This window comes from Alosa alosa, chromosome 5 (genome assembly GCF_017589495.1).
Source record: "Alosa alosa isolate M-15738 ecotype Scorff River chromosome 5, AALO_Geno_1.1, whole genome shotgun sequence".
Classification (NCBI taxonomy): domain Eukaryota; kingdom Metazoa; phylum Chordata; class Actinopteri; order Clupeiformes; family Clupeidae; genus Alosa; species Alosa alosa.
In genome coordinates this window covers 31,370,859-31,394,367 of record NC_063193.1, presented here as the reverse complement: position 1 = coordinate 31,394,367, position 23,509 = coordinate 31,370,859, and the positions used below count along the sequence as shown (strand labels likewise).

At 44.0% G+C, this 23,509-nt stretch overlaps 2 protein-coding genes and 1 pseudogene across 2 annotated transcripts in view; 2 read left to right on the top strand and 1 right to left on the bottom strand.

The window, feature by feature from the left end:
• Positions 1-199: 199 nt before the first annotated feature.
• On the top strand, positions 200-7,160 carry LOC125294259 (E3 ubiquitin-protein ligase TRIM47-like). The gene is made up of 5 exons (XM_048242784.1): positions 200-3,820; positions 5,446-5,541; positions 5,646-5,879; positions 6,719-6,890; positions 7,001-7,160. The coding sequence occupies exons 1-5, from the start codon at positions 3,233-3,235 to the stop codon at positions 7,069-7,071; spliced, it is 1,161 nt and encodes a 386-aa protein (XP_048098741.1). The 5' UTR covers positions 200-3,232; the 3' UTR covers positions 7,072-7,160.
• A 1,344-nt stretch (positions 7,161-8,504) lies between these two features.
• LOC125295293 lies at positions 8,505-10,768 on the top strand (annotated as a pseudogene).
• A 1,843-nt stretch (positions 10,769-12,611) lies between these two features.
• Positions 12,612-23,509, bottom strand: part of ralgps1 (Ral GEF with PH domain and SH3 binding motif 1) — a 185,478-nt gene continuing 174,580 nt past the window's right edge. Inside the window, exons 19-21 of the mRNA XM_048244558.1 lie at positions 22,084-22,195; positions 17,959-18,050; positions 12,612-13,920 (exon numbers count right to left, since the gene is read on the bottom strand). Of these exons, the coding sequence (XP_048100515.1) occupies positions 13,891-13,920; positions 17,959-18,050; positions 22,084-22,195 (234 nt within the window). The 3' untranslated portion in view covers positions 12,612-13,890. The remainder of the gene's footprint in view (positions 13,921-17,958; positions 18,051-22,083; positions 22,196-23,509) is intronic.

The window sequence follows — 23,509 nt, the reverse complement described above, 5'->3', positions numbered from 1 at the left end:
GTTCACTGAGTCACATAATCAATTCAATAATCCATGTTTGTTTATCAATCCTTCTAAAGTTGTTTGTTATCAATGGACCCTTTCAAGAGAGTTCCATTATCAGCATCATAGTTGGCCCCACAAGACTTCCTTTTTAACATTCCATATGTTATCTTAATGCAGAGGAAGTAGATTGGGGCCCAAATAGAACGTTCAAGCATTGTTTTTGTTTACCTTGTTGAAAGGGTCCATAATAACATGTCAGTGTGAAACCTGGCTGCAGAGGCAGTGGGCTTCTCTGGAAGAGGAATATCAAGAGCTCTGGATGCCCTGCCAACGACCTCCTCCAACAGACGGGGCAGCTCGTCCCCTGTGGGGCTGACTGCACAGGGCTGCGCACAAGGTAGCCCCTCTCCTTCAGACGAGAGAACAGTCTCAACCTCCTCCTCCACAACAGCGAGGACTCCCCGCGCACCCTGGCTACTCTTCCCATCTTCCTCGCTGGCCCATCGGAAACAGGAGAACCCGCACGTTTAGAAGAGAAAAAAACAACAACGGGCCTCCCTGGTGTGTACAGGCATAAGAAGACAATTCATGCACAACTGGGGGGTGTCCCTCGCCAAAATTGCATGTTGATGGCCCAAACACACAACACACACCTATCATGGCCATCCTCCATAGGCATAGAAATGCCACAACCAAGGCATTTGTGGCCCTGATGGTGCTCCATATTGGAAGCGGGGCCAGCGGAAAGACGCTCCGTTTACAGCCACAGACGCACGTGAATAGGGAAGAGGCCAAAGCCACCTGTGTGCTACGAGCTAAAACTGGCTAGCGCAGTACACAGGCTGTTCCTGAGTGCGCTAGCGGGCAGCAGCATGGGCAATACAGTGCAGGAACGAGGCATCTACCGACACAGCGGCAGCCGCACCTATACTTACCTGTAGACACGTGTCACGCCGAAACTAATCAGCCGTGACAACGAGAAACGTGACGTCAGGAGCCAGCTGGAGTACAGCTCACTAGTTCCACTGACGAGGTCTCTGGCCGTACAAAAACAGGCTCAGGAATCACCGCTGCAATTCTCACTAACCGGAGCACGAAGTTGGGCAATCCGAGAGATGACGAGGAAGCTAGCTGGAATGGAGTTCACCCACCTCGACCGACCGGAGCCAGCGCCGGTGCGTAAGCCGTGGGTTACTCGCGCAATACACCGACAGGACAGGCACAGCCTTTGCTAGCAGCCAGGAACCGAGCGAGGACACTGGGTATGACTGAGTAAGTTGTAATTTGTAATGGTGCCGCGACACTCGCCACCTCCGAACTTCAGACAAACAAACTTTGGCGAGGGCTTCTGCGGATAGACTCCCGCGAGCCCGCAGTGTCACACCACCGAGAGCCGGACACCGGCTTGAGAAGCTGGAACGGAAAGTTCACTCGCTTACAGCTGACCGAAGCCTGCCAAGCAAGGATTCCCGGACAACGCGTGAGCCACGGGTTACGTGTCGTGCACAATACGCTAGCGAGGGATTTGACCACCTTCAAGCCAAGAAGGAGGATGAAAAAGCTACAACAATCCAGGGGCTGCCCATAGACAGACGCCCAATCCAAGACTGACGCATTTATCCAAAGCCACTTACAGCAATAATATAACATTGAATTGCTTCTTATGGTCCCCTGGCCTGTGCATTTGAATCGTTTCCTAAAAAAGAAAGTCCTGTTCTATGGACAGATGCACTGAAACAATTGTTCTTGCCTAAATCACCACTTTTACAGTGATCCAGGAAGTCATTTTTCCCTTTAAAGGGCATTTTCCAAGGTGTACATCCGGACATGTTAATGACACTTCTGTTCAGATTTATGGAGTTGCCTGCCTCACATCCATAAGTAGCTCCATTTTTTTGATCCATCAGAATGTGTTCATACACCAAAATGTACATAATCAAATGCGTCTCAGACCACCTGGGCAAGTGGTTTGAGTGATTGAATCACAGTGTGTCTTGGTCCTTTGGGGCTGGGGTGGTTTGATTCCCAAACCCGCCACTGCAAGTGTGTGTCGCTTTGGATAAAAGAGTCTGCTGAATATCAGGCAACTTTATCTTTGGTCCTTGTTTACGCTTGTATTAAGCACTGTCCACTTATGATGAGATGACCAAACACACATTTTAAAAATGAAAACAAAGTATAAGGTCCTTTTTTCTTGTAAGTGACTGGCTCACATGTTTTTTTAAATTAAATACCAGTATAACCAAGTGGAAAAACTGATAAATTGGCAGATTACACAAAATTTGAGGATCTGTATGACAACGGACTCAAAGGACTCAAGCCCAAGTCAAAGGCTGAATCTTTTGTAAATCTGAGATTGTTTACTGACTCCACATATTGTAAAAAATAAATAGCTGAAGCATTGCTGGTGGATTGTTATGGTAACAGCCATCTCAGGAATGCGGAAAGACTAGTTTAGATCACGACTCCTATAGTCAAGCACTTCTGAGCAAAATACCAACTAAATTTGCAATAACATGAGATATTGGAGCAGGATGGTTATATCACTTTAAGCCACGTTTTTGGGCCCCTGGTCCAGCATGGGACCCCCACTACAAGGCCTTTGGGCCCCTGGTCCAGCATGGGACCCCCACTACAAGGCCTTTGGGCCCCTGGTCCAGCATGGGACCCCCACTACAAGGCCTTTGGGCCCCTGGTCCAGCATGGGACCCCCACTATAAGGCCTTTGGGCCCCTGGTCCAGCATGGGACCCCCACTATAAGGCCTTTGGGCCCCTGGTCCAGCATGGGACCCCCACTATAAGGCCTTTGGGCCCCTGGTCCAGCATGGGACCCCCACTATAAGGCCTTTGGGCACTGATGTCCATGTTCATGTGGGGTTTGTGTTCGCTCAGTGGACCATTTGGACTCTTAGAGACTGAAGAGGAAATGGAAACCTTGAATACAAAAACAATCTGTGAACAGATGAACCTGGAAAGACCAGTTAACATACTTCAAGCCCATGGACACACCCAGCCAGGTCAGGCATTCTAAAAAGGCTGTTTGGATTTATCTTATAACAGCATACAGAATGATCACAGTGTGTTCCAGCCACTTTAATGCTAATCTAATCCCACCCCTTTAGATAAAGTTGCTGTCACTCCTCCTTATCCATGTGGCAGCCACTCCTTCTGATGATAATACAGGAAACCAAAAGTGACCTTTCACACTGCTGTCTCCTCTCCTGCTGTGTGTGATCGGGACGAAACATGGCGCACACTTCAGCCAAAAGACAGGAGTCTTTCACTTGTCCAGTTTGTCTGGATCTGCTAAAGGATCCAGTCGCCATTCCATGTGGACACACGTATTGTTTGGGCTGCATTAAAGGCTGCTGGGATCAGGAGGATGGTAAAGGCATCTACAGCTGCCCCCAGTGCAGACAGACATATAGGCCAAGACCTGCACTCAGTAAAAACACTCTGATTGCTGAGATGGTGGAGGACTTCAGGAAGACTGGACTCCAGGCTACTACTTCTGCTAAGTATTCTGCTGGACCCAAAAATGTGGAGTGTGACGTCTGCACTGGGAGAAAACTCAAAGCTGTGAAGTCCTGTCTGGACTGTCTGTTGTCTTACTGTGAAAGTCACCTCAAAGTTCACAATGATGTGAATCCAGGTAGAAAACATTCAGTGGTTGATGCCACAGGCCAGCTGCAGGAGAGGATCTGCTCACGTCATAAGAAGGTGCTTGAAATATTTTGTCGTACCGATCAGAGTTGTATCTGCTATCTGTGCACGATGGACGAACATAAAGGCCATGACACAATCACAGCTGATGCAGAATGGGAAAACAAACAGGTGAGTCTTATTTTATTTGAAAGGGGTGATACTCATATAATGTGTTTGAATAACTGCAAGAACATTCTTCTTCTTAAAGTCTACTGATTTTCTACAGAGTCTCTTTCTCAGTAGAGAAGACATGAACCAGGAAATCATAGCAGGTGATTTGTGTTGTGTCCAGACAGGGTGGCTGGCTAGCTGCCATTTAATGTTTGTTGAATATTCGATTAAGCTTAAATGTTATGTATATTAAAGTGTAAACGTTAATCTTAAGAGGAGAGAAGTACATGCTGTTTATTGTTGAATATGCACTCATTGTCTTTAGTGTCATGTGGAAATGTTGGTTGAATGTGCATGGATTAATGTAATCTTTTGTTATTTTCAGGAGCAAGTTGTAGCCACTGTTTTTCCCTATGTAAAACATGACATGTCAGTGGGTTAAATTTATGCTGTAGGTAGATGTAGCTTTTATACGTGGTAAACCACCTCCAGTTTGTGTTTATTTATTCTTTTGCTGTGTGGGCTTAGGCCTGCTCTTTCACTTTATTCCTTTGTCAGCTGGGGCGGGGGGGAGAACACAGGGTAGCATACTTTCTGCTCTGCCTCCAGCCAAATCCAAGTGTTGCCTGCGCCAGTGAGGCCTTTACTTAGTCTGTGTGTGTAGTGACATTATTTGTTGTGTTGCAGTTTGTAGTGGTTGTTGCCTGTGCGGGTATATTTGAACTAATTGTAGCACTCTAAGTAGTATATAGCTACCTGTGTAGTGATGCTAATTATATTCTTAGGGATAGTATGTAGCTAACTGCTGTGTGAATGTGGCTAGGCCAGTTACATCATAGGGGTAGGCTATGAAATTGTCCTCTGGATGGTTCCATCCTCAGCTGGCAACCTTTATCCCTCGCCCTTATTGAAGTGGGATTGTGCCCTCTTTTTGGGGTGATTATATTTATTCTGTTTCTTTTCTTATTTGGTAAAAGCATACGTAGCCTATCTGCAGTGTGTGCACATTGACATAACGCCATGTATATTGTATGGAAATATTTATGAACACTGGCTATGTAACAACTCTTCCTCTACTAACCAAAAGTATTTATAAATATCTATATATTTCTGCCACAAACAAATCAGACATTAAAGTGCAGTATTTTTTTGTACTGGCTACCCCTCATTCATTCAATTGAATCCGATGAGTGGGGACACTGGGTTTCCATATTGATCTATTAACTTTGACCCCTAGTGGTGGTAGTAGTGTGGTTAGGTTACACAGGTGCGAAGTGCAAATCTTTCAAACATTGACATGGCACCATGAGTGAAATATGATACAGTACAAAAGGTCCAATGTCTTCTCAGCCTCTGAGCCAGCTTGACTTGTGATTAATGCATGATGTCAGAGCTCCTGCTGAAAACAAATGAATAGAGCACGCACTGTTCTCAGATGCTCTCTGCTGCAGTAACTGTTCAAATGCACTTCCTGTTAATCAGATGCACTATGTATTTTTTTAATGTACTTCACTTTGTAAACTATGTTTTTAGTATTGCCCATTTTTGCTTTTGTTCATGCAAAGCACACTGAATAATTCCGGTGTATTAAATATGCAATATAAATGAACTTGCCTCAAATATGTCTGCCTTTTTATCAACAGAAGCAGTTGGGGCAGACCCAGAGAAGATTCCAGCAGAGAATCCAGGAGAGAGAGAAGGAGCTGCAGGAGCTGAGGAAGGCTGTGGAGACTCTCAAGGTGAGAACTGACCACAGGAAAGATAACACTGACACCATGAAACACTTTCAGCTTCACCTCCCTCTATGTGTCTCCTGCCCTCCTCTTTGTGTGTCTCCTAACAGAGCTCTGCACAGACAGCAGTGGAGGACAGTGAGAGGATCTTTACTGAGATGATCCGCTCCATTGAGAGAAGGCGCTCTGAGGTGACAGAGCTGATCAGAGCTCAGGAGAAGGCTGAGGTGAGTCGGGCTGAAGGACTCCTGAAGCAACTGGAGCAGGAGATTGCTGAGCTGAAGAGGAGAGATGCTGAGCTGGAGCAGCTTTCACACACAGAGGATCACATCCATTTCCTCAAGGTAACATTGACCTGTCCTCCTGAAACTGAAATTAAATGTAAAAAATATGTTTATTTAGTAAATACCATCCTGTGCAAAATATGCCATGCTCATATTAACCGTGTGTAATAAAATTTGTATGTGTGTGGTATGATGTGTGATAAATATGAAAAATAGATTGTATTGCTTTACATTCAATAAGACTGGTATTTTGCAATCTAGACTGCTTCTGAAGATCGGTCCATGGATCCCATTAACGTGTTGTGTTACTGCTTATTCCATAAATCCCTAAAACCCATAGGTGTACCTCAAACAGTTTCTGTGAATTTAATTTAGAATCTGGACCCTTCCTGGTTTTCAACTAAATGAGCCAGTAACCAAATTAGGTAATTAGAACTGCTGCATCATCATTCTGGTTTAGCTGCCCTTTGACGGGACTGTCTAGTCTGCTGGTGGCCCCTCCCTGGGCTCAAGGCCAATTAAGGAAAAGGCCTGTTTACCCAGCAGCTGTGTTAGTGTCATGTTATGCTGTAGGGGCACTGTAGAGGTGGTCAGTACAGTATGCCCTCCCTGATGCCAACCCTTACTAAAAACAACAGCTTGTGTCATGGCCTCTCTTCCCAGTCCATGTCTTCTTCATGGTGTTTTGATAAAGATACTACAGCACACACACTTACTGTAAACACACTAATGCATAATTACACACACACTAAACCAACTGAACCCACTATGTCTGCAGTCTTCTCACCTTGTGTGTGTTTCTGTCTGCAGAATGTTGTCAGTTACTGATGCTCCTTGCAGTAGAGTTTCAACCAGCATGACATTTGCAATAAACTCAACTTTTATGTTTTTCTCTGTAGAATATTCCATCATTCAGAAAATCTCCTCGCTCTAAAGACTTACCCAGCATGACCTCCAACCAAAGTTTCTCTTTTAAGGCTGTGAAGGAATCTGTCTCTGCAGTGAAGAAGCAGCTGAAGGAGAAACTGGATGGCATCTTCAAGCAGGAAGTAGCCAAGATATCTGCAGCAGGTTGGGCAATCATCTAGAATTGACACAACAATGAACTACTTTTACAAAACACTGTTATGTCTGAATTGTTATGGATTGATTTTGACTGTATTATCTGTGTCTCTCAACAGTGGCGCATATCCAGATCATCCAGTCTTTACAATGTGAGTTACATGCCATGTACATGCCCTTCTACAGCTGAAACAAAACCTCCTTTCAGAGATAACAGGCCTGTTACAGATACTAAAAGGAAACATTTTCCAAAAAAGTGGAGTACAGATGAAGATAATATATGCACCAATGTAGATACTGATCCCTGAACTCCCAGTCAGAAGAACAAACAGTAAGGAGGACTCCACCATAAATATTTTCATCTGCCAACAGGCCTGTTACAGATGCTAAAAAAAGCAAACATCTGTGTTTGCCAAAAAAACATGGGGAGTTGTTTATATGTTATTTTAGGCATAATCAACAGTCATATTGGCAGGTGCACCATCAACTCTATCCATGAACACACTAGCCGTCCATACAAAGCATTACAAATTACCCACGATTAATGGGAAACATAATTAGAATAAAGATATTACGAAATACTGTACATCATGATGATGAGTAGTTATTCACCATCATTTGCAAATTGGGAATGACAGTTAAAAGTGATTAGGGAGAGGCGAGACACGATTATGGAGCACAGCTGAAGGCGACTGTCACGAGATATAAGCAACTCCTCTGCAAGATAAATGTTGTTTTATTCAGTCATTTGAGCAATATTAGGGTAAGTGTTGCTTTTTTCCAGCCTATGTTTTTTCGATGGTAACCCATTGTCAGTCAATAGTGAAAAGTAACTGCATATAACTGTCTTAAGTTGACTGACACCTTGGTGAAGTTAGTTTCACTTTGCCAATGAGTTCAAATAATAGACTAGTGCAAATGCGTGAAGACTATGCTAGGTTTTAGTAAAGCATGGTTTAAGAATGACTATTCCATGCGGTCTCGCAAGCAGCCTCCTTCAAATGCGCCGTTGAATGGCAAAATACCGATGCATTTATTTAATATATCGCGCTTTGCGCCGTTAAAGGGAATGACAGATGTCATTCTCATTGGTTTAAATGATGTTACGCCCCAAACACATTACACATACGCCCCATTTTGCCTGAAGAAGACCCAGCAGGGTTGAAACGTTGCATTAAATAATTGGGAGTCAAAAGCAGTGTTGCGGACATTATATTTTTTCAATTACGCCCCAAACACACCCATATGACTGATTAAAACACCTAGGAACACCTTGTTGCGCCATGCGCTTCACGTTTGATAACGAAACCCCTCCCAATGTGGATTGGACATCCTACTAAATTTGAATAGACTTTTGACGAGTGACGATGCACTTTAGAATGTTATGATAGGGCCCTAGATCTTTGAATTTATATATAACAACAGATAAAGGCAGAAGCTGATGGAGATCAGAGGTAGAGTTAGAATTCAGCTTTAACAAACAGTCACCTTAAAGATGACTCCAAACCAGTAGATTACAACCATTACTTCTGATTACTGGAGATGTCTTGTGCTAATGAACTGATTGAGATGGGTTAGAACTGAAGGTCCTCTAAACATGCCCTTGATAGATGCCTAATGAAGATGAGGGACTCTTCAGTGAGTGCATCTCCATATACAGCAGGCTACTTGTCAGTGGGGGGTTGGAGGCCTTTGACTTACTTATTATATAGATAATCATAGAAAATGAGAAAAGGTCACATAAAATAAGGAAGTGTATGCAAAGTGCATCCTTTTCTGTTATAGGTTGTTATAAGTTGTTACAGGTACAGTATATGAGTTGTTCAGTCCAGCACTCTGGGAAACTATATTAATTGGTTGAAACCTGCTACTATACCTTGCATAGTGATATTCATGCCGTCATGTTGGTCATGGCTAACGGTGTGACGATTCATTAATTAGGCGAAGTGACTGTTATGTGCACGTTGTGAGCACAACACAATGATGGGAGAGACACGGAGTAAGTTCCACAAGGTTTACAATTTATTAAGTCCAAAAGGTCTCAAAACAAGCAGCGTTGGCTGAATGCCTTCAAACAAAGGCACCTGATGTGACCGGATCAGCAAGCAGTTACAAGCGCCTGGTGCTCTGCTGCTCTCTCTGCCTGCAGAGGGGAGGATCTCCAGCGGATCTGAAGCCATGACCTGTGCAGCGGTGCACCTAATTGGGCTGATTGGCTCCAATCACACCTGTATGGGACATAAGGCAGAACAGAGAAGCCATGGCCTGGGGGAAAGGACAAAGCCATGGCCTGGGGGAAAGGACAAAGCCATGGCCTGGGGGAAAGGACCAAGCCATGGCCTGGGGGAAAGGACAAAGCCATGGCCTGGGGGAAAGGGCAAAGCCATGGCCTGGGGGAAAGGACAAAGCCATGGCCTGGGGAAAGGACCAAGCCAGCGGGCCGTGACTTACAAATGATTACTTGTATTTGTGCCCAGCTGGTTTTGGTCATTCAATGTGTAATATATACCAACTTAATTGACCCATTTGCTCAGCAGTTTGTTGGGTTAAGGAATTGATTCAAATGGTTCCATTACATTAAAATGAATCATCATTTAGCTGACGCTTTATCCAGAGAGACTCCCAGTGAACTAACTACAGGAACTACTGAAGCAACTGGGGGTTAGGTGCCCCTGCTCAGAGGCACAATGGTGGCAGCCCCTGATCAAACTCACAACATTTAGCTGTTCCATTTGGAAGTCCTGAACCACTAGAGGCCCCCACATCTGAAGGGGCTACTTGAACCTGCTCTTCCCCATCCTGATGAAGATCAGTGCTGCTTGAATGAGTGCATCTCCATCTTCACTTTGGTTCAAAGTTTGGTTAGTTAAATAATGCATTTCTTCTTACTCAGTGTCTTCACGATGTCCAGGCTGTTTTACTGAGAGCCAGTAACCAGAGAAGAGTTCTTAAAGTGTAAGTTGATCTGGTCTGCAAACACTGAGACAAACATGTACACACACAGTCATTCATTCAAGTATTTGTGGAATCACACACACACACACACACACACACACACACACACACACACACACACACAGGCAGTGAAACACACTCACCTGTACACTTGCACACAACCATTCATACAACAATTTACAGAATCACACACACACACACACACACACAAACACTAAACATAAAATGCTTTCTTTTTAATCACTTTTGGAATACAAGCAGTGAAATTCACTCTTACTTCATACTACATACAGCCATTCACACAAAATGTACATAATTACACACACCGCGTACGCGCCGCATCGCACACACACACACACACACCTCATTAAAATACAAATCTAACTTTGTCCTCTCTTCTCCCTCATCAGACTCCTGTCACTTCACACTGGATCCCAACACAGCATACAGACACCTCCATCTGTCTGAGGGGAACAGAAGAGTGGAGAGGAGAGATGAGCTCCAGTCATATCCTGATCATCCAGAGAGATTTGATGGGAGGTATCAGGTGCTGTGTAGAGAGGGTGTGTCTGGACGCCGTGCTACTGGGGAGGTGGAGTGGAGTGGGGGGGTTTGTATAGCAGTCTCATATAAAAGCATCAGCAGGAAAGAAGGTGGCAATAAGTGTGGGTTTGGACATAATGATCAGTCCTGGGGTCTGCTCCTCATCAGCTCCAGCTCCTCTTTCCATCACAATAATAAAGTGACTATACTCCCTCTAGTGGCCAGCTCCAGAATAGGAGTGTATGTGGATCACAGGGCAGGAACTCTGGCCTTCTACAGCATCTCTAACAACACAATGACCCTCCTGCACAGAGTCCAGACCCACATTCACTCACACACTCTACCCCGGGTTTTATATAGGCACTGGATCTTCAGTGAAGCTGTTGTGACCCACCCTGTATGCAGCCAGGACAGAAATGCAAAGACCCCAGATACAGATAGATGCTGTTACATCCACACACACACACACACACACACACACACACACACTGCGTGCAGCAGGACAGAAATGTAAAGACCCCAGATGGATAGATGCTGTTATCACATCCACAAACACATCATAAACATCCCCATCTCATCAGCACACAGATAAGCCACCACTCACATGTAAAGATCTGCAAGCTTCTCAGCTGCCTGCTATTCTGTGCTTCTTGGGGAAAACAAAGACCAAAACCCTCCCTCATCTCTGGACCCCAGCAGATATTACAGCATCTGCACCTGTGGACCTCTGCTGGAACACACATCAGCACACCACACACACTACTGGGTGGGAAATGTGTTGATGAGCCCAGTGTTTCACCCCCCCTCTGATCCTCTCCCACAATCCATCTCCTCTCCCTCCTGCTCCCCTAACCCTCCATCCCCCCCCCCCAGGTTTTCCAGGCCTTTAGACCCTCTGTGATTGGACCCGTGTCTGATGGGAAGATTCAAGTGAAGTTTATTAAGTTGAGTAGAAGTAAATATTCATGGGTTATTACTCAAGAGATTAAAAAATATATATCTGATGTATGATAAAATATACACTTCTTGTTGCAACACCACTGAATCTGTCCAAATTTACAGATTATGGTGGAAGTCACATTTACAGTTTTTTTTTAATAAAAAACACACATGATCACTACTGTTTCACTGAGTCACATAATCAATTAAATAATCCATGTTTCTTTATCAATCCTTCTATAGTTGTTTGTTATGAATACATCACAAAGGGTCTAGGGGCCAGACATCAGTACATGATGTGGGAGAGTGTGTGTGTGTCTGTCAGTCTGAAACTAGGATCAAAGGCTCCTCATTCAGGCACATTAATGAAGAGACACAACTCCCTCTAGTGGCCAGATCCAGAATAGGAGTGTATGTGGATCACAGGGCAGGAACTCTGGCCTTATACAGCATCTCTCAATGACCCTCCTGCACAGAGTCCAGACCACATTCACTCACACACTCTACCCTGGGTAATGGATAGCTCCTAGATCATCAGTGAAGTTATTGTGACCTGGGTTTCCCCTTTGGAACAGATCATCAGCTAAATGTGTGACACCTACAGCAGTGATATGAATATTTCTGCAAGCACCCGTAAACACCAGATCAAATAAAACATCAAGCAAGTGGAGCTATACCCCAGGTCTCTCCCTCTCTGTCCTCTCTCACACACACACACACACACTGTACCTCTGTTCTCTCATATTAATGGTTGTGTAAATAAGGTGTGAGTTCAGTACTTGATCACCACACAGTGTGTTGGTCTCCAGCCATTATTATCCTCTGTCCCCCTGACCTTTGACCTTTGTTGAGTTTGTTAGCTAGCTAGCTAAGGGGTGTTGTTAGGCACGACGTGCTAGTGGAACCCCCCCTTAGCTGTTCTGAAATCAGTGTAACCTACGCCATGGCAACTCTTGCTTGACTGCTTGGCTCCCTCATTGCAGCTACACTCTAAAGGTGTTCCCTAGCAACATGGCACAATCAACAGACTAGTTCAGTGGCTTATCCAGCTGTCTAGTGGTGTTTATTACAGTAACACAGTTTGAGAGGAGGAGTCTATTAGGTTGATTGACAGCTGTGTCACACATTCTACTGCTGTTTTGTTTTCATTTAAACTGACCTCTCTATTACTATTAGAGACTAATATTGTGTGTGTGTGTGTGTGTGTGTGTGTGTGTGTGTGATTAAATACACCCTTTCCACACTCTAATTGGTTAAGGATCAAGGATCAACACATAACAAAAAGCTGAAATGTGAGGTCACCCATTTATGGTAGATATTACAGCATTCATGACACATGTGGTATTAAAAATAATAATAATAACAAACAAATAAACAAACAGATCAAAATCACACAGGCAGACTGTTCAGCAGTCCATCTCTGGTCCATTTTCAAATGACATTTTTGAGAGTAAACACACACCATACAGGGCCATACAGGTTTCATACAGGAGTTATGTACAGTGCTCCAGTGACCAAACTGTCCCAATCTCTGTGTGTGTGTGTTAGTGTGTGTGTGTGTTGGGGGTGGGGTACAGGAGGATACCTGTGGAAATACTTGGTGTAGGTGGAGTGCAGGTACACGTCTCACTCAAGTGAGGTCATACTGTCTTACAGTACTGAAAAACAAAAGCTAATGATTTATTTACAAATACAAAACTCAGTCTTTCACTTCTGTATGGCTCGTTACGCTTTCACACTTCACAATGTTACTGTGTGTATGTGTGTGTGTGTGTGTGTGTATTGTCACACTGTGAAGAAAGTATTTGATATGATAGGAACACTACACTACAACTTCATCAACAGTTAGACCACCACAAATACTATCAAATCCAGGACACAAATACTAATCATTGGAAAACAGTCAGTCTCAGTCACACACTTAAACCAAAAGATGCTGTCATTTACACACATGTAGCTTCAGTCTTCTTGTCACATGAGGCCACACCACAATGTGTGTGTGTGTGTGTGTGTGTGTGTGTGTGTGTGTGTGTGTGTGTGTGTGAGTGCAGTCACTACCATTCAATATTTAAGATGAATATCTGAATAACATGAACACATCATCAGTTGGCACTTGTTTTACAAGAAATATTAAATTAGACAACATTTGGAATGATATGTACAGTTTATTTACAATCATGCTTGACGTGGGCAGTATGCGTGTGTTTGTGTGTGTGTGTGTGTGTGTGTGTGTGTGTGTAATGTACACAGGAGTCTCCGGTGCTGTATACTAATTTGCACGTCAACTGGACGTGGCGCACACAACACACACACAACACACACACACACACCAGCTTGCCCAGCGAGAGAGACACACTCCTCCATGTCCAGGAGCTGGGAAAGGCCTGCTGGGATGCCTCAGACTCGGGTCCAGAGTCTCAGTGTTCTCTTGGCTTTGTAAAGCAAAGGCAGGACCTCTCGCAAGAACGCAAGGCCTGATGGGCCACCAACTGCAGAGTGGATCCTCCACATCACTGCTGTTACTGCTGATGGAGGCTGACGCGTCATGCTCAATAGCACCCTCTTCTGGCAGCTACTCAAATGACATGAGGTTGGCAGGGGCCTGAGGGCAAGAAGCACATCAAGTAGCTGGTAGCTCAGTACATTTCTACAATATGCACTTTTACACTTCACATTAAATCACATTATACAACAATTAGGTTCTATGGAACTATTTATTTGTTTCTGATTGGCCGAGAGACGTTCCATGAGTTGGAATATCCCTGGACATTTCAACTCAGACTTTGCACAACTAATAATAAATCACTCCGATATACAATCGCGAAGATTTGACACAATGTTCTCATCCCAGCTCTCCACTATTTTAAGCAATGGGTTACTCCTTAGCAAACATAACGAAACAGTGCTTAAATCAATATTTTGTTGCCGGTGTTGATTGCTTTAGTGGGTAGCCGTGTAATAAGCGGGATAATGTATAGAACGCCCGGTCATTGTTGGGAAATAGGTTTCCTTCAGGGCGGAACAAGACCCCTCCGCTGGCTTGGCGTCCGGGTCCGGTCCTGTCTGACCTATTCCCGACAATGACCGGCGTTCTATACATTATCCATTACTTAGCATAGTTAGCTTACCGCTGCTAATGTGCTAGCATCGTCACATCAGGCTGTGCACAGTAGTGTAGGCTAACATTTATTCACCATAAATTAATAAAGTTGAGTGGTTCTGCAATGTAGGCCATGTTTCCGTTTTTTTTGCAGTACCATGTCCCTTACATGACATGGCCCAGGGTCCGTGTACCTTCTGTTCATTTGATTTTCAAGGTTGAAACAGTGATCAAAAAACGGATTTGAAGACCTTTACCTAAAACAGTACTTCCCATTGAAAAATAAAACACAAATATTGAAGCATTTTGTGGAAAAAATAATCAAATATACAATGAGGGTTTGAATTTCAATATTGTTATTTCAATTAGTCATTATTCAAGTTAAAAATGAAAACCCAGGCATGCGAGGCTACCACGCACTCCACATTCACTAGGCTACTGCATGCTGACAGCAATTTTTTTGCCACTGCCCAAATGGATAATTGCTAGCCTATATATTCATCAAAGGGAGCAAGATGGTGATGGTGAAATGAAAGTAATCTGCACATAGAAAAAAAATCGCCAGAACATTCCAAGCATTTTCTCATTTTGATCGAAATGTAGGCCTAATTTATGTCCCAGGTGTGCTAAGGGGATTAAGGTTGCGTCCACCCTTCGAAGAAAGAGGGGAAATGTCACTGAAAAGACAGTCGACATCATGCATTTATTAGGCTATGTTTTGTAGGTATAGGCTTAGCTTAACAGTTTAAACTGCACAAAAAGAATTGTGACGTCTGTGCGTTTGACTCGTTGTATCGGACTCCCATAATGCCATATATGTGCATGTTGGAATGTGTTATATTGGTTTTAGTAGGCCTAGTTGTATTTGCATTTACCTTGTGGTGTGTGTTAGCATGTGTAGTTGTACCTCATGTACCTTGGTTGTACCTCATGTGTTTATTCCTGTGTGTTGTGTGTGACTACCCGTTCGTGTATTGTGCATGTGTTAGTGACTAGCCTTGTGTGTTCTATAATGATGTTTTGACCTGTCTGTGTTCCCCGCTCCTGACCCAATAAATGTACTGATTTGAACCTTGTTGCTTCAGTTGTTACAATATGAATATAAATATAAATTAGTTGTATGTCACTTTGAACAGAAGCATCTGCGAAATACTATTATCATAACCATAACCAAATACGTCCTTGGTCAGCTGGCTACTATGCTTCCTTTGGCCTATCCCCCCCAATTCAAGGACAGCTCATTCTCGATTCTTTCTCCAATACTATTCTCCTTTACCAACATAATACAGGCAACGATAGGCTAGTCGCGCATACAGAACAACAGAGGAGCCCAAATGCATATCTCCGTGCCTCATGCTACTAGGCCCGTGAATTGTTGTCAGATTTTTTCCCGCTCTGCGTTCTACGGCTTCCACTCCCCTTGCTCCTAGTTGATACAACGTAGCTGACATTTCTGCGTAAGTTAGCTTGTTTACAAACATGTGTCTAATTAAAATGGCATAGGTTTAAATGTAGGACAGCCTACTTTTTAGGGATAGGCCAAATGAAAAATTGAGAAAAGTGCCGATTTCACATTATTGTTGTGCGGACTTTGGATTTCGGTCGTGGGGATACAAAGTTTAATATCTAAAACAAAAACACGAGGGAATTTCCTATTTTGTTTTTAAAAAAAACAGATATAAGGTCGTTTTTCGATTTTCAATTTTCGTTTCGAATTTAAAAATCAAATAAACAGAAGGTACACGGACCGCCCAGTGTCCTTGTAACATGCATGCAGCAAACCTAGATATGAATGTGATTTCAGCCCGACTTTCAACATTTCTTTCAAGAAGACATGTAAACCACAAAGACCCATAACGAGGGATCTGGAATGTTGGTTACCTAGCAACCAAGACGCTGTCTATTGAAAAGGGAACTCTTTTTTGATGCGTAAAAACGATGTCGAAATTAACATTTTTAAACAATAATGGGGTGTTTTCAGATTATTTAGTCTGTGGTAGAATTGTTGTATAAAAGCAATTTAGCACTCGTGATCGTGGGATTGGTCATGGATATTCCCACGGGTGTTGTTGCCTGCGCCACTCGGCCTCCGGCCTCATGGCTACGGCCGAACAACACCCGTGGGAATATCCATGACCAATCCCACTCTCACTCGTGCTATATTGCTTAAATATGTACAGTAGCTGAAAATGTGCATATTGTGCAGATATTTATATATGATTGTGTGTGTGTGTGTGTGTGTGTGTGTGTGTGTGTGTTGTTAGGGCTGGGAGATATGGACCAAAACTGATATCCCGATATTTTGGGGCTGATTGGCGATATACAATATCGATACGATATTGATATTTCAAACAGAAAGAGCGAAGTGCTTCATATATTCACTCAACAGAACAATTATGACAACACAGCCAGTTTTAATTATATTAATTTCAGACTGCTCTAACAGAGCTGTGCAAAAAAGTGTAAACAATAACATAGGCCTACAATAGGCATAGGCTACAGTTGCTCTGATAAAGCTGTGCAAATAACAAAAGACCAAAAGTTGACCCTGACTGACAACGCAGGCCTACATTGTACTGCACAATGCAATAGGCTATTTTGGGCACAACAATATTGAAAAAACCTGCAGTTTTGTCACACAATGCAGTTTTTTTATCTGTAAGGGTTTGATAGGGCCTAGATGACAAGCAAATGTAGACTATGATGGCCTAGACATGTTGCTATCTAACAAAAAAAGTTTTAAAAATTACGCTACTTAAACAACGTAACTGAGTCACTCATCAAGAGTGTGACAGACGCTACCGTCGTTTTGTATGCGTTTATTTTGGCATGTTCCGGGTTCGTAAGAAAAATCCCTATGCACGATTGAATGGGGTTTCAGGAATCATAAAAAATGATGCCCTAACTGCTCGCGAGTCGCGTGCATATCCTCTTAATAAAATCACGTTTAGGTTGTCTCCCTGAGGACTTTAGATCTGCTACTGTCGCTAAACGCAAGCATTCATCAGTGTATTTAAATTAGCTAGGCTATGTACCAAAAATGACATTTTACCGTGAGTCGAAGAGCTGTAGGTGCTAAACAGTGTTGTAACTTAAATCTGCGTGTACAAAACCGCTTGGAGATCCAGTGGAATTTTGATTTCACAACGAGAATTCTCGGTCTAGCCGTTGATGTGCCGACGGAATAAGCATCAGCACCAACCTCTGATCAAGGTAAACAAAATCTGACTCGGTGTCCGTCATGTTTGAAAGTTTGTAGTGCTGCGAGGGAGAACGTGCACACGCAAGGGGCGCAGTTGAGCAGAGCTGCGGCTATCTGAATGGTCTGAACACAGAAGAGCAAGTGGCTTTGATAAAATGGCCCATTATTTGACATAATACCGGTATTACGATATTGTCTCAACTACATATCGTTTTCAAAAATATATCGGTCGTAGTCGTAATAGCGATATATCGCCCAGCCCTAGTGTGTGTGAGAGTATGGAGCTGAAATGTGTGTGAAGAGGTGTGTGTGTGTGTGTGTGTTTGTGTGTGTGTTACCTGAGGACGGCTGCTCCGACAGGCCTCCTCCAGGTGCTTGTGCCAGATGATGGCAGAGAAGCGTGACCCCGTCTGGAACTTGTAAACATTTCCTGTAGAACACAAGTGCCATCAGCTGGGGCTGTGCCATCCCTTTACACTCCATCCCTTTACATTCTATACCTTTACATTCCATCCCTTTAAACTCCATCCCTTTACATCCCTTTACATTCCATTCCTTTACATCCCTTTACATCCCTTTACACTCCATCCCTTTACATTCCATCCCTTTACATCCCTTTACATTCCATCCCTTTACACTCCATCCCTTTACATTCCATCCCTTTACACTCCATCCCTTTACATTCCATCCCTTTACATCCCTTTACATTCCATCCCTTTACACTCCATCCCTTTACATTCCATCCCTTTACACTCCATCCCTTTACACTCCATCCCTTTACATTCCATCCCTTTACATTCCATCCCTTTACATCCCTTTAAAGTCAAAGTCAAAGTCAGCTTTATTGTCAATTTCTTCACATGTTCCAGACATACAAAGAGATCGAAATTACGTTTCTCACTATCCCACGGTGAAGACAAGACATATTTTACCAATTTTAAGTCCACAGACAAACATAACATTCAAGTAAACAAAAAGTAAGTAAATAAGTAAATAAGGGGCACATATAATAATGAAAAAATAAGAGCAGCAAAATTTTGTTGAAATTGTTGCATAGACAGTCAATAAAAACTAGTGCAAAGTCAGGCCAATAAGAGGCTTGGGTAGTTCTGTTTGACCTGAGTAATGAAGAAAGTGGCATAGTGGTGCAAGTTATGTAAGAGCAGCAGAAGTGTTGTGTTTTTCAGGACAACAACACCAAGTTGTAAAGTGTACAAGTGTGCAAGTGTTCAAGTGTGCAAGTGGAGTAGTGCAGAAGCCATTGTGGGTCCAATGTCCAGGATGTTATGTAGCTGAGGGTGGAGGGGGAGAGAGAGTTCAACATCCTTACAGCTTGGTGTATGAAGCTGTTGGTGAGTCTGGTAGTCTTGGGGCGCGAGGCTTCTGTACCTCTTCCCAGAGGGCAGTAGATCAAACAGATTGTGGCGGGGTGACTTGCATCACTCACAATTTTTGTCGCATATTGGGAGATTGGGTGGTGTAAATGTCCTTCAGGGAGGTGAAGCACCAATGATCCTTCCAGCTGTGTTCACTATGCTGCAGAGCTTTCCTGTTGTATTCAGTGCAGCTTCCGCCCCACACAGCGATACAGCTGGAGAGGATGCTCTCAATGGTGCCTGGTAGAATGTGGTCATGATGGCTGGTGGAGCACTTGCTACGCCTGAGTTTCCCTTGGGAAGTACAGTACAGGCCGAGCTCTTCGCCAGTGATGCAGTGTTGGTGGTCAGGAGGGTCTTCGCTGATGTGCACCCCAGAATTTGGTGCTGCTAAACGCTCTCTCCACCACAGCACCGTCGATGGTCAGTGGCAGGTGTTGGGTGTGACCTCTCCGGAAGTCAACAACAATCTCTTTGGTCTTGCTGGCGTTCAGCAGGAGGTTGTTGTCCACCCACCATGGTCAGATGGTCGACCTCCAACCTGTATTGAGTCATTAAGCCCTTGGTGATGAGACCCACCAGAGATTGTGTCGTCAGCAAATTTCACTATGTGATTGTTGCTGTAGGTTGCAGTGCAGTCATCGTCAGCAGGGTGAAGAACAGCCGGACTGAGCACGCAGCCTTTGGGGCCCTGTGCTCAGTGTGATGCTGCTTGAGGTATTGTTGCCAACATGTACTACTTGGGGCCTCTGACAGAGGAAGTCCAGTAGCCAGTTGCAGAGGTAGGTACTGAGTCCCAGTTTGTCGAGTTTGCAGATGAGTTGTTGTGGTATTATGGTGTTGAATGCAGAACTGAAGTCTATAAACAGCAATCTCACATATGAGTCTCTTTCCAGGTGGGTGAGGGGCTGGGTGGAGGGCAGAGCAGATTGCATCCTCTGTAGACCGCTTGGCTCGGTATGCAAACTGGAAGGGTCAGGGTGGGGGAGAATGGCTTTGATATGTGACATGACAAGCCGCTCAAAGCACTTCATGATGATGGGTGTCAGTGCCACAGGGCGGTAGTCATTGAAGCAGGATGGAGCAGTTTTCTTCGGCACAGGTATGATGGTGGCAGCTTTGAAACATGATGGGACGATGGCTTGCTTCAGGGAAGTGTTAAAGATGTCTGTGAAGACATCCTTAAAGCTCCCCCGCGCAGTCCTTCCAGCGCCGCGACCTGGGATGTTGTCTGGACCTGTTGCCTTACGGGTGTTGATAGCAGCAAGTGTCCTCTTCACGCTGTCGGCAGAGAGGCACAGGGGCTGCTCATGTAGAGGGGGATGGGTCTTCTGTGGGCAGGTGCTGTTTTGTGCTTCAAAGCGAGCAAAGCCCGGTTCAGGTTGTTGAGCAGAGGGATGTTGCTCTCACAGCTCTGTGGCGGCGGGCTTGTAGTCCGTGAGGGCCTGAATGCCCTGCCATAGGCTTTGTGAGTTCCTGCTGTCTTTGAAGTGGGTGGATTTATCTTGTGAGTGTATTCCTTTTTGCTTCCTTGATGCCCGCGGGACAGGTTGGCTCTCGCTGTTTTCATGCCAGCTTCATCCCCAGCTCTGTAGGCTTTGTCTCTGGCCCTCAGCAGCCTGAGGACATCCCTGTCAGCCATGGCTTCCAGTTAGCCAAAGTGATGATGTCTTTTGTGTGGGTCACATCATCGATGCACTTGGTGATGTAAGAGGTTACAGTGTCTGTATACTCCTCTATGTCTGTCCGGTTGTTGTAAGTGGCTGCCTGCTTAAACATTTCCCAGTCTGTTGTGTCAAAACAGTCTTGAAGAGCATCCCGGAGGCTCCCTCAGGCCACACTTTTACCTGCTTACGAACCGGTTTGTTAAACACCCTTTGTCTGTATCGCGGGCATTAGCATAACAGTGATATGGTCTGAAAGTCCAATGTGGGGGAGGGGGTGGCTTTGTATGCTCCTTTGTGTGTAGTGTAGACCAGGTCCAGGATGTTATCTCCTCTTGTTGGAAAATCAACATGCTGGTGTGTAGCTTTGGAAGTACAGTTTTTAGATCAGCATGGTTAAAATCTCCAGTGAAGATGGTGAAACCGTCTGGGTGTGCCGTCTGTTGTTCGCACTGACAGCCTGGTTAGTTCACTAAGAGCAGCGTTCTTATTGTTTGTTGTTGGTGGCCGGGGATGTATACTGCGACTAGCAGAATCGCAATGTATTTTGGCAGGTAAAAAGGACGGCACTTATGATCATAAATCCTGCCAGTGGTGAGCAGTGTTTGCATACTACTACAGTGTCCCGGCACCATTAGATCACGGATGTAAACACAGATTCCTCCTCCCCTCGTGATTTACCCCCCTTTACAATGGCCCTGTCTGCTCGATAGCATGCTAGCTGCTCAGTTGTACAGCAGAGTACCCTTTACACTCCATCCCTTTACATTCCATCCCTTTACATCCCGTTACATCCCTTTACACTCCATCCCTTTACATTCCATCCCTTTACATTCCATCCCTTTACATCCCGTTACATCCCTTTACACTCCATCCCTTTACATTCCATCCTTTACATTTCCATCCCTTTACCTCCCATCCTTTTATTCCATCCTTTACACTCCATCCCTTTACATCCCTTACACCTCCATCCCTTTATCCCTTCCCTTTACACTCCATCCTTTTACATTTCCATCCTTTTACATCCCTTTACCTCCATCCCTTTTTTCCATCCCCATCCCTTTACATCCCTTTACCTCCATCCCTTTACACTCCATCCCTTTACACTCCATCCCTTTACACTCCATCCCTTTAAACTCCATCCCTTTACACTCCATCCCTTTAAACTCCATCCCTTTACATTCCATCATTCCTAAACACTCCAACTGTTATCTTACCTCATAACCAAATCAACTCACTCTTTTCTCATTACACCTGTCTGCTTTCCACAGGTGGCCCCATATGTTAGACAGACTGTTTTTTTTTTAATGAAATATTTGTCCTAATGTGTACTGCTCTTCATTAGTATCCCCTTGGATTTGTTTACCTTTATCAGGTTTGTTTACCTTCATCAGGTTTGTTTACCTTTATCAGGTTTGATTACCTTTATCAGGGTCGTTCAACTGGAAAATGTTGGGATGGTCGGGATCGTCTGGAAGCACGGCTATCCACCCGGTCAAAATGATCTTCTTACAGGGTGTCGACTTGTACTGCAGTCAAAACAGGAGCAAGACACAGAGTGAATTCATGCTGCGTTGACTTGTACTGCAGTCAAATTAGGAGCAAGACATAGTGTGACTTCCTGCGGTTCTGAAGTGTGGGCAGGGTGCTAGTGTGCATGGGAAGTCATGGTGTACACTGGTGATGGTAATTTTGATACCATAGATTTAATAGAGACCCAGTCAGACCAATAGTATGAAAAATCAGGAACAGAGCTTATTTACAATGATGCGCATCAGAGACAATTGGACATAATGCACAACATTAAACCACACATTGGAATATTGGACATAATGCACAACATTAAACCGCCATTGAAACCACAACATTAAACCACACATTGGAATATTGGACATAATGCACAACATTAAACCACACATTGGAATATTGGACATAATGCACAACATTAAACCACACATTGGAATATTGGACATAATGCACAACATTAAACCACACATTGGAATATTGGACATAATGCTGGCACATTAAACCACACATTGGAATGGACATAATGCGGACATAATGCACAACATTAAACCACATATTGGAATATTGGACATAATGTTCTATTCCACGTTCTCTCACTGGTCATCCAGTGACTGTAGCATGGCCTTCCAATAACCCGGATGCCTGGACAGTGCGGAGTATGCAGTGCATGTCATCAGGTGTGAGATGTAGGAGCATGCACACATAAAGCCAGCTACTACCATATAAACCAACGTTACTGACTTCAAAGTTTAAACGTCTCTTTTATTATCATTTTCACTCGGGCGCAGGCATCAGTGCAGTGTCTGCCGTTAGTTTTTAGTAGCCTTTGGGAAATGTTTTTAGTAGCCTACTACTTTAGTAGTAGGGAAATGCAAATGACTGGAGTTTCCACTTACTGTCAATGGCGTGCAGTAACACCGAGGTAATGCATTCGACTGAGTAAGGTAGTTAGTCGGTGGGTTATTAGTTGAGTAAGTAAGTATATGTGTTTGCATCTGAGCGCCTGGCCGGGAGTGGCTTGCTTGACAAAGCTGACGTTATAGCTCATACCTCCGGGTAACTTTGCAATGAGGTGGTACTTCAGACTTGATGAACTCCTATGGTATGGAAATTCTATAGCTGAATGTATAAGTACTGTATGCTGTGCCTAGCTGAATGTACAGTATGTATGTGTAAGTACTGTATGCTGTGCCTAGCTGAATGTATAGTATGTATAAGTACTGTATGCTGTGCCTAGCTGTATGTATGTATGTATGTATGTATGTATGTATGTATAAGCACTTTATGCTGTGCCTAGCTGAATGTAATGTTATGTATAAACA

Bases quoted from the DNA above. Each gene is read 5' to 3' on its own strand.
- LOC125294259 (XM_048242784.1), top strand. From the start codon at position 3,233: ATGGCGCACACTTCAGCCAAAAGACAGGAGTCTTTCACTTGTCCAGTT. The intron at 3,821-5,445 runs GTGAGTCTTATT...TTTTATCAACAG, and splicing joins CAGAATGGGAAAACAAACAG to AAGCAGTTGGGGCAGACCCA. The intron at 5,880-6,718 runs GTAACATTGACC...TTTTCTCTGTAG, and splicing joins ATCACATCCATTTCCTCAAG to AATATTCCATCATTCAGAAA.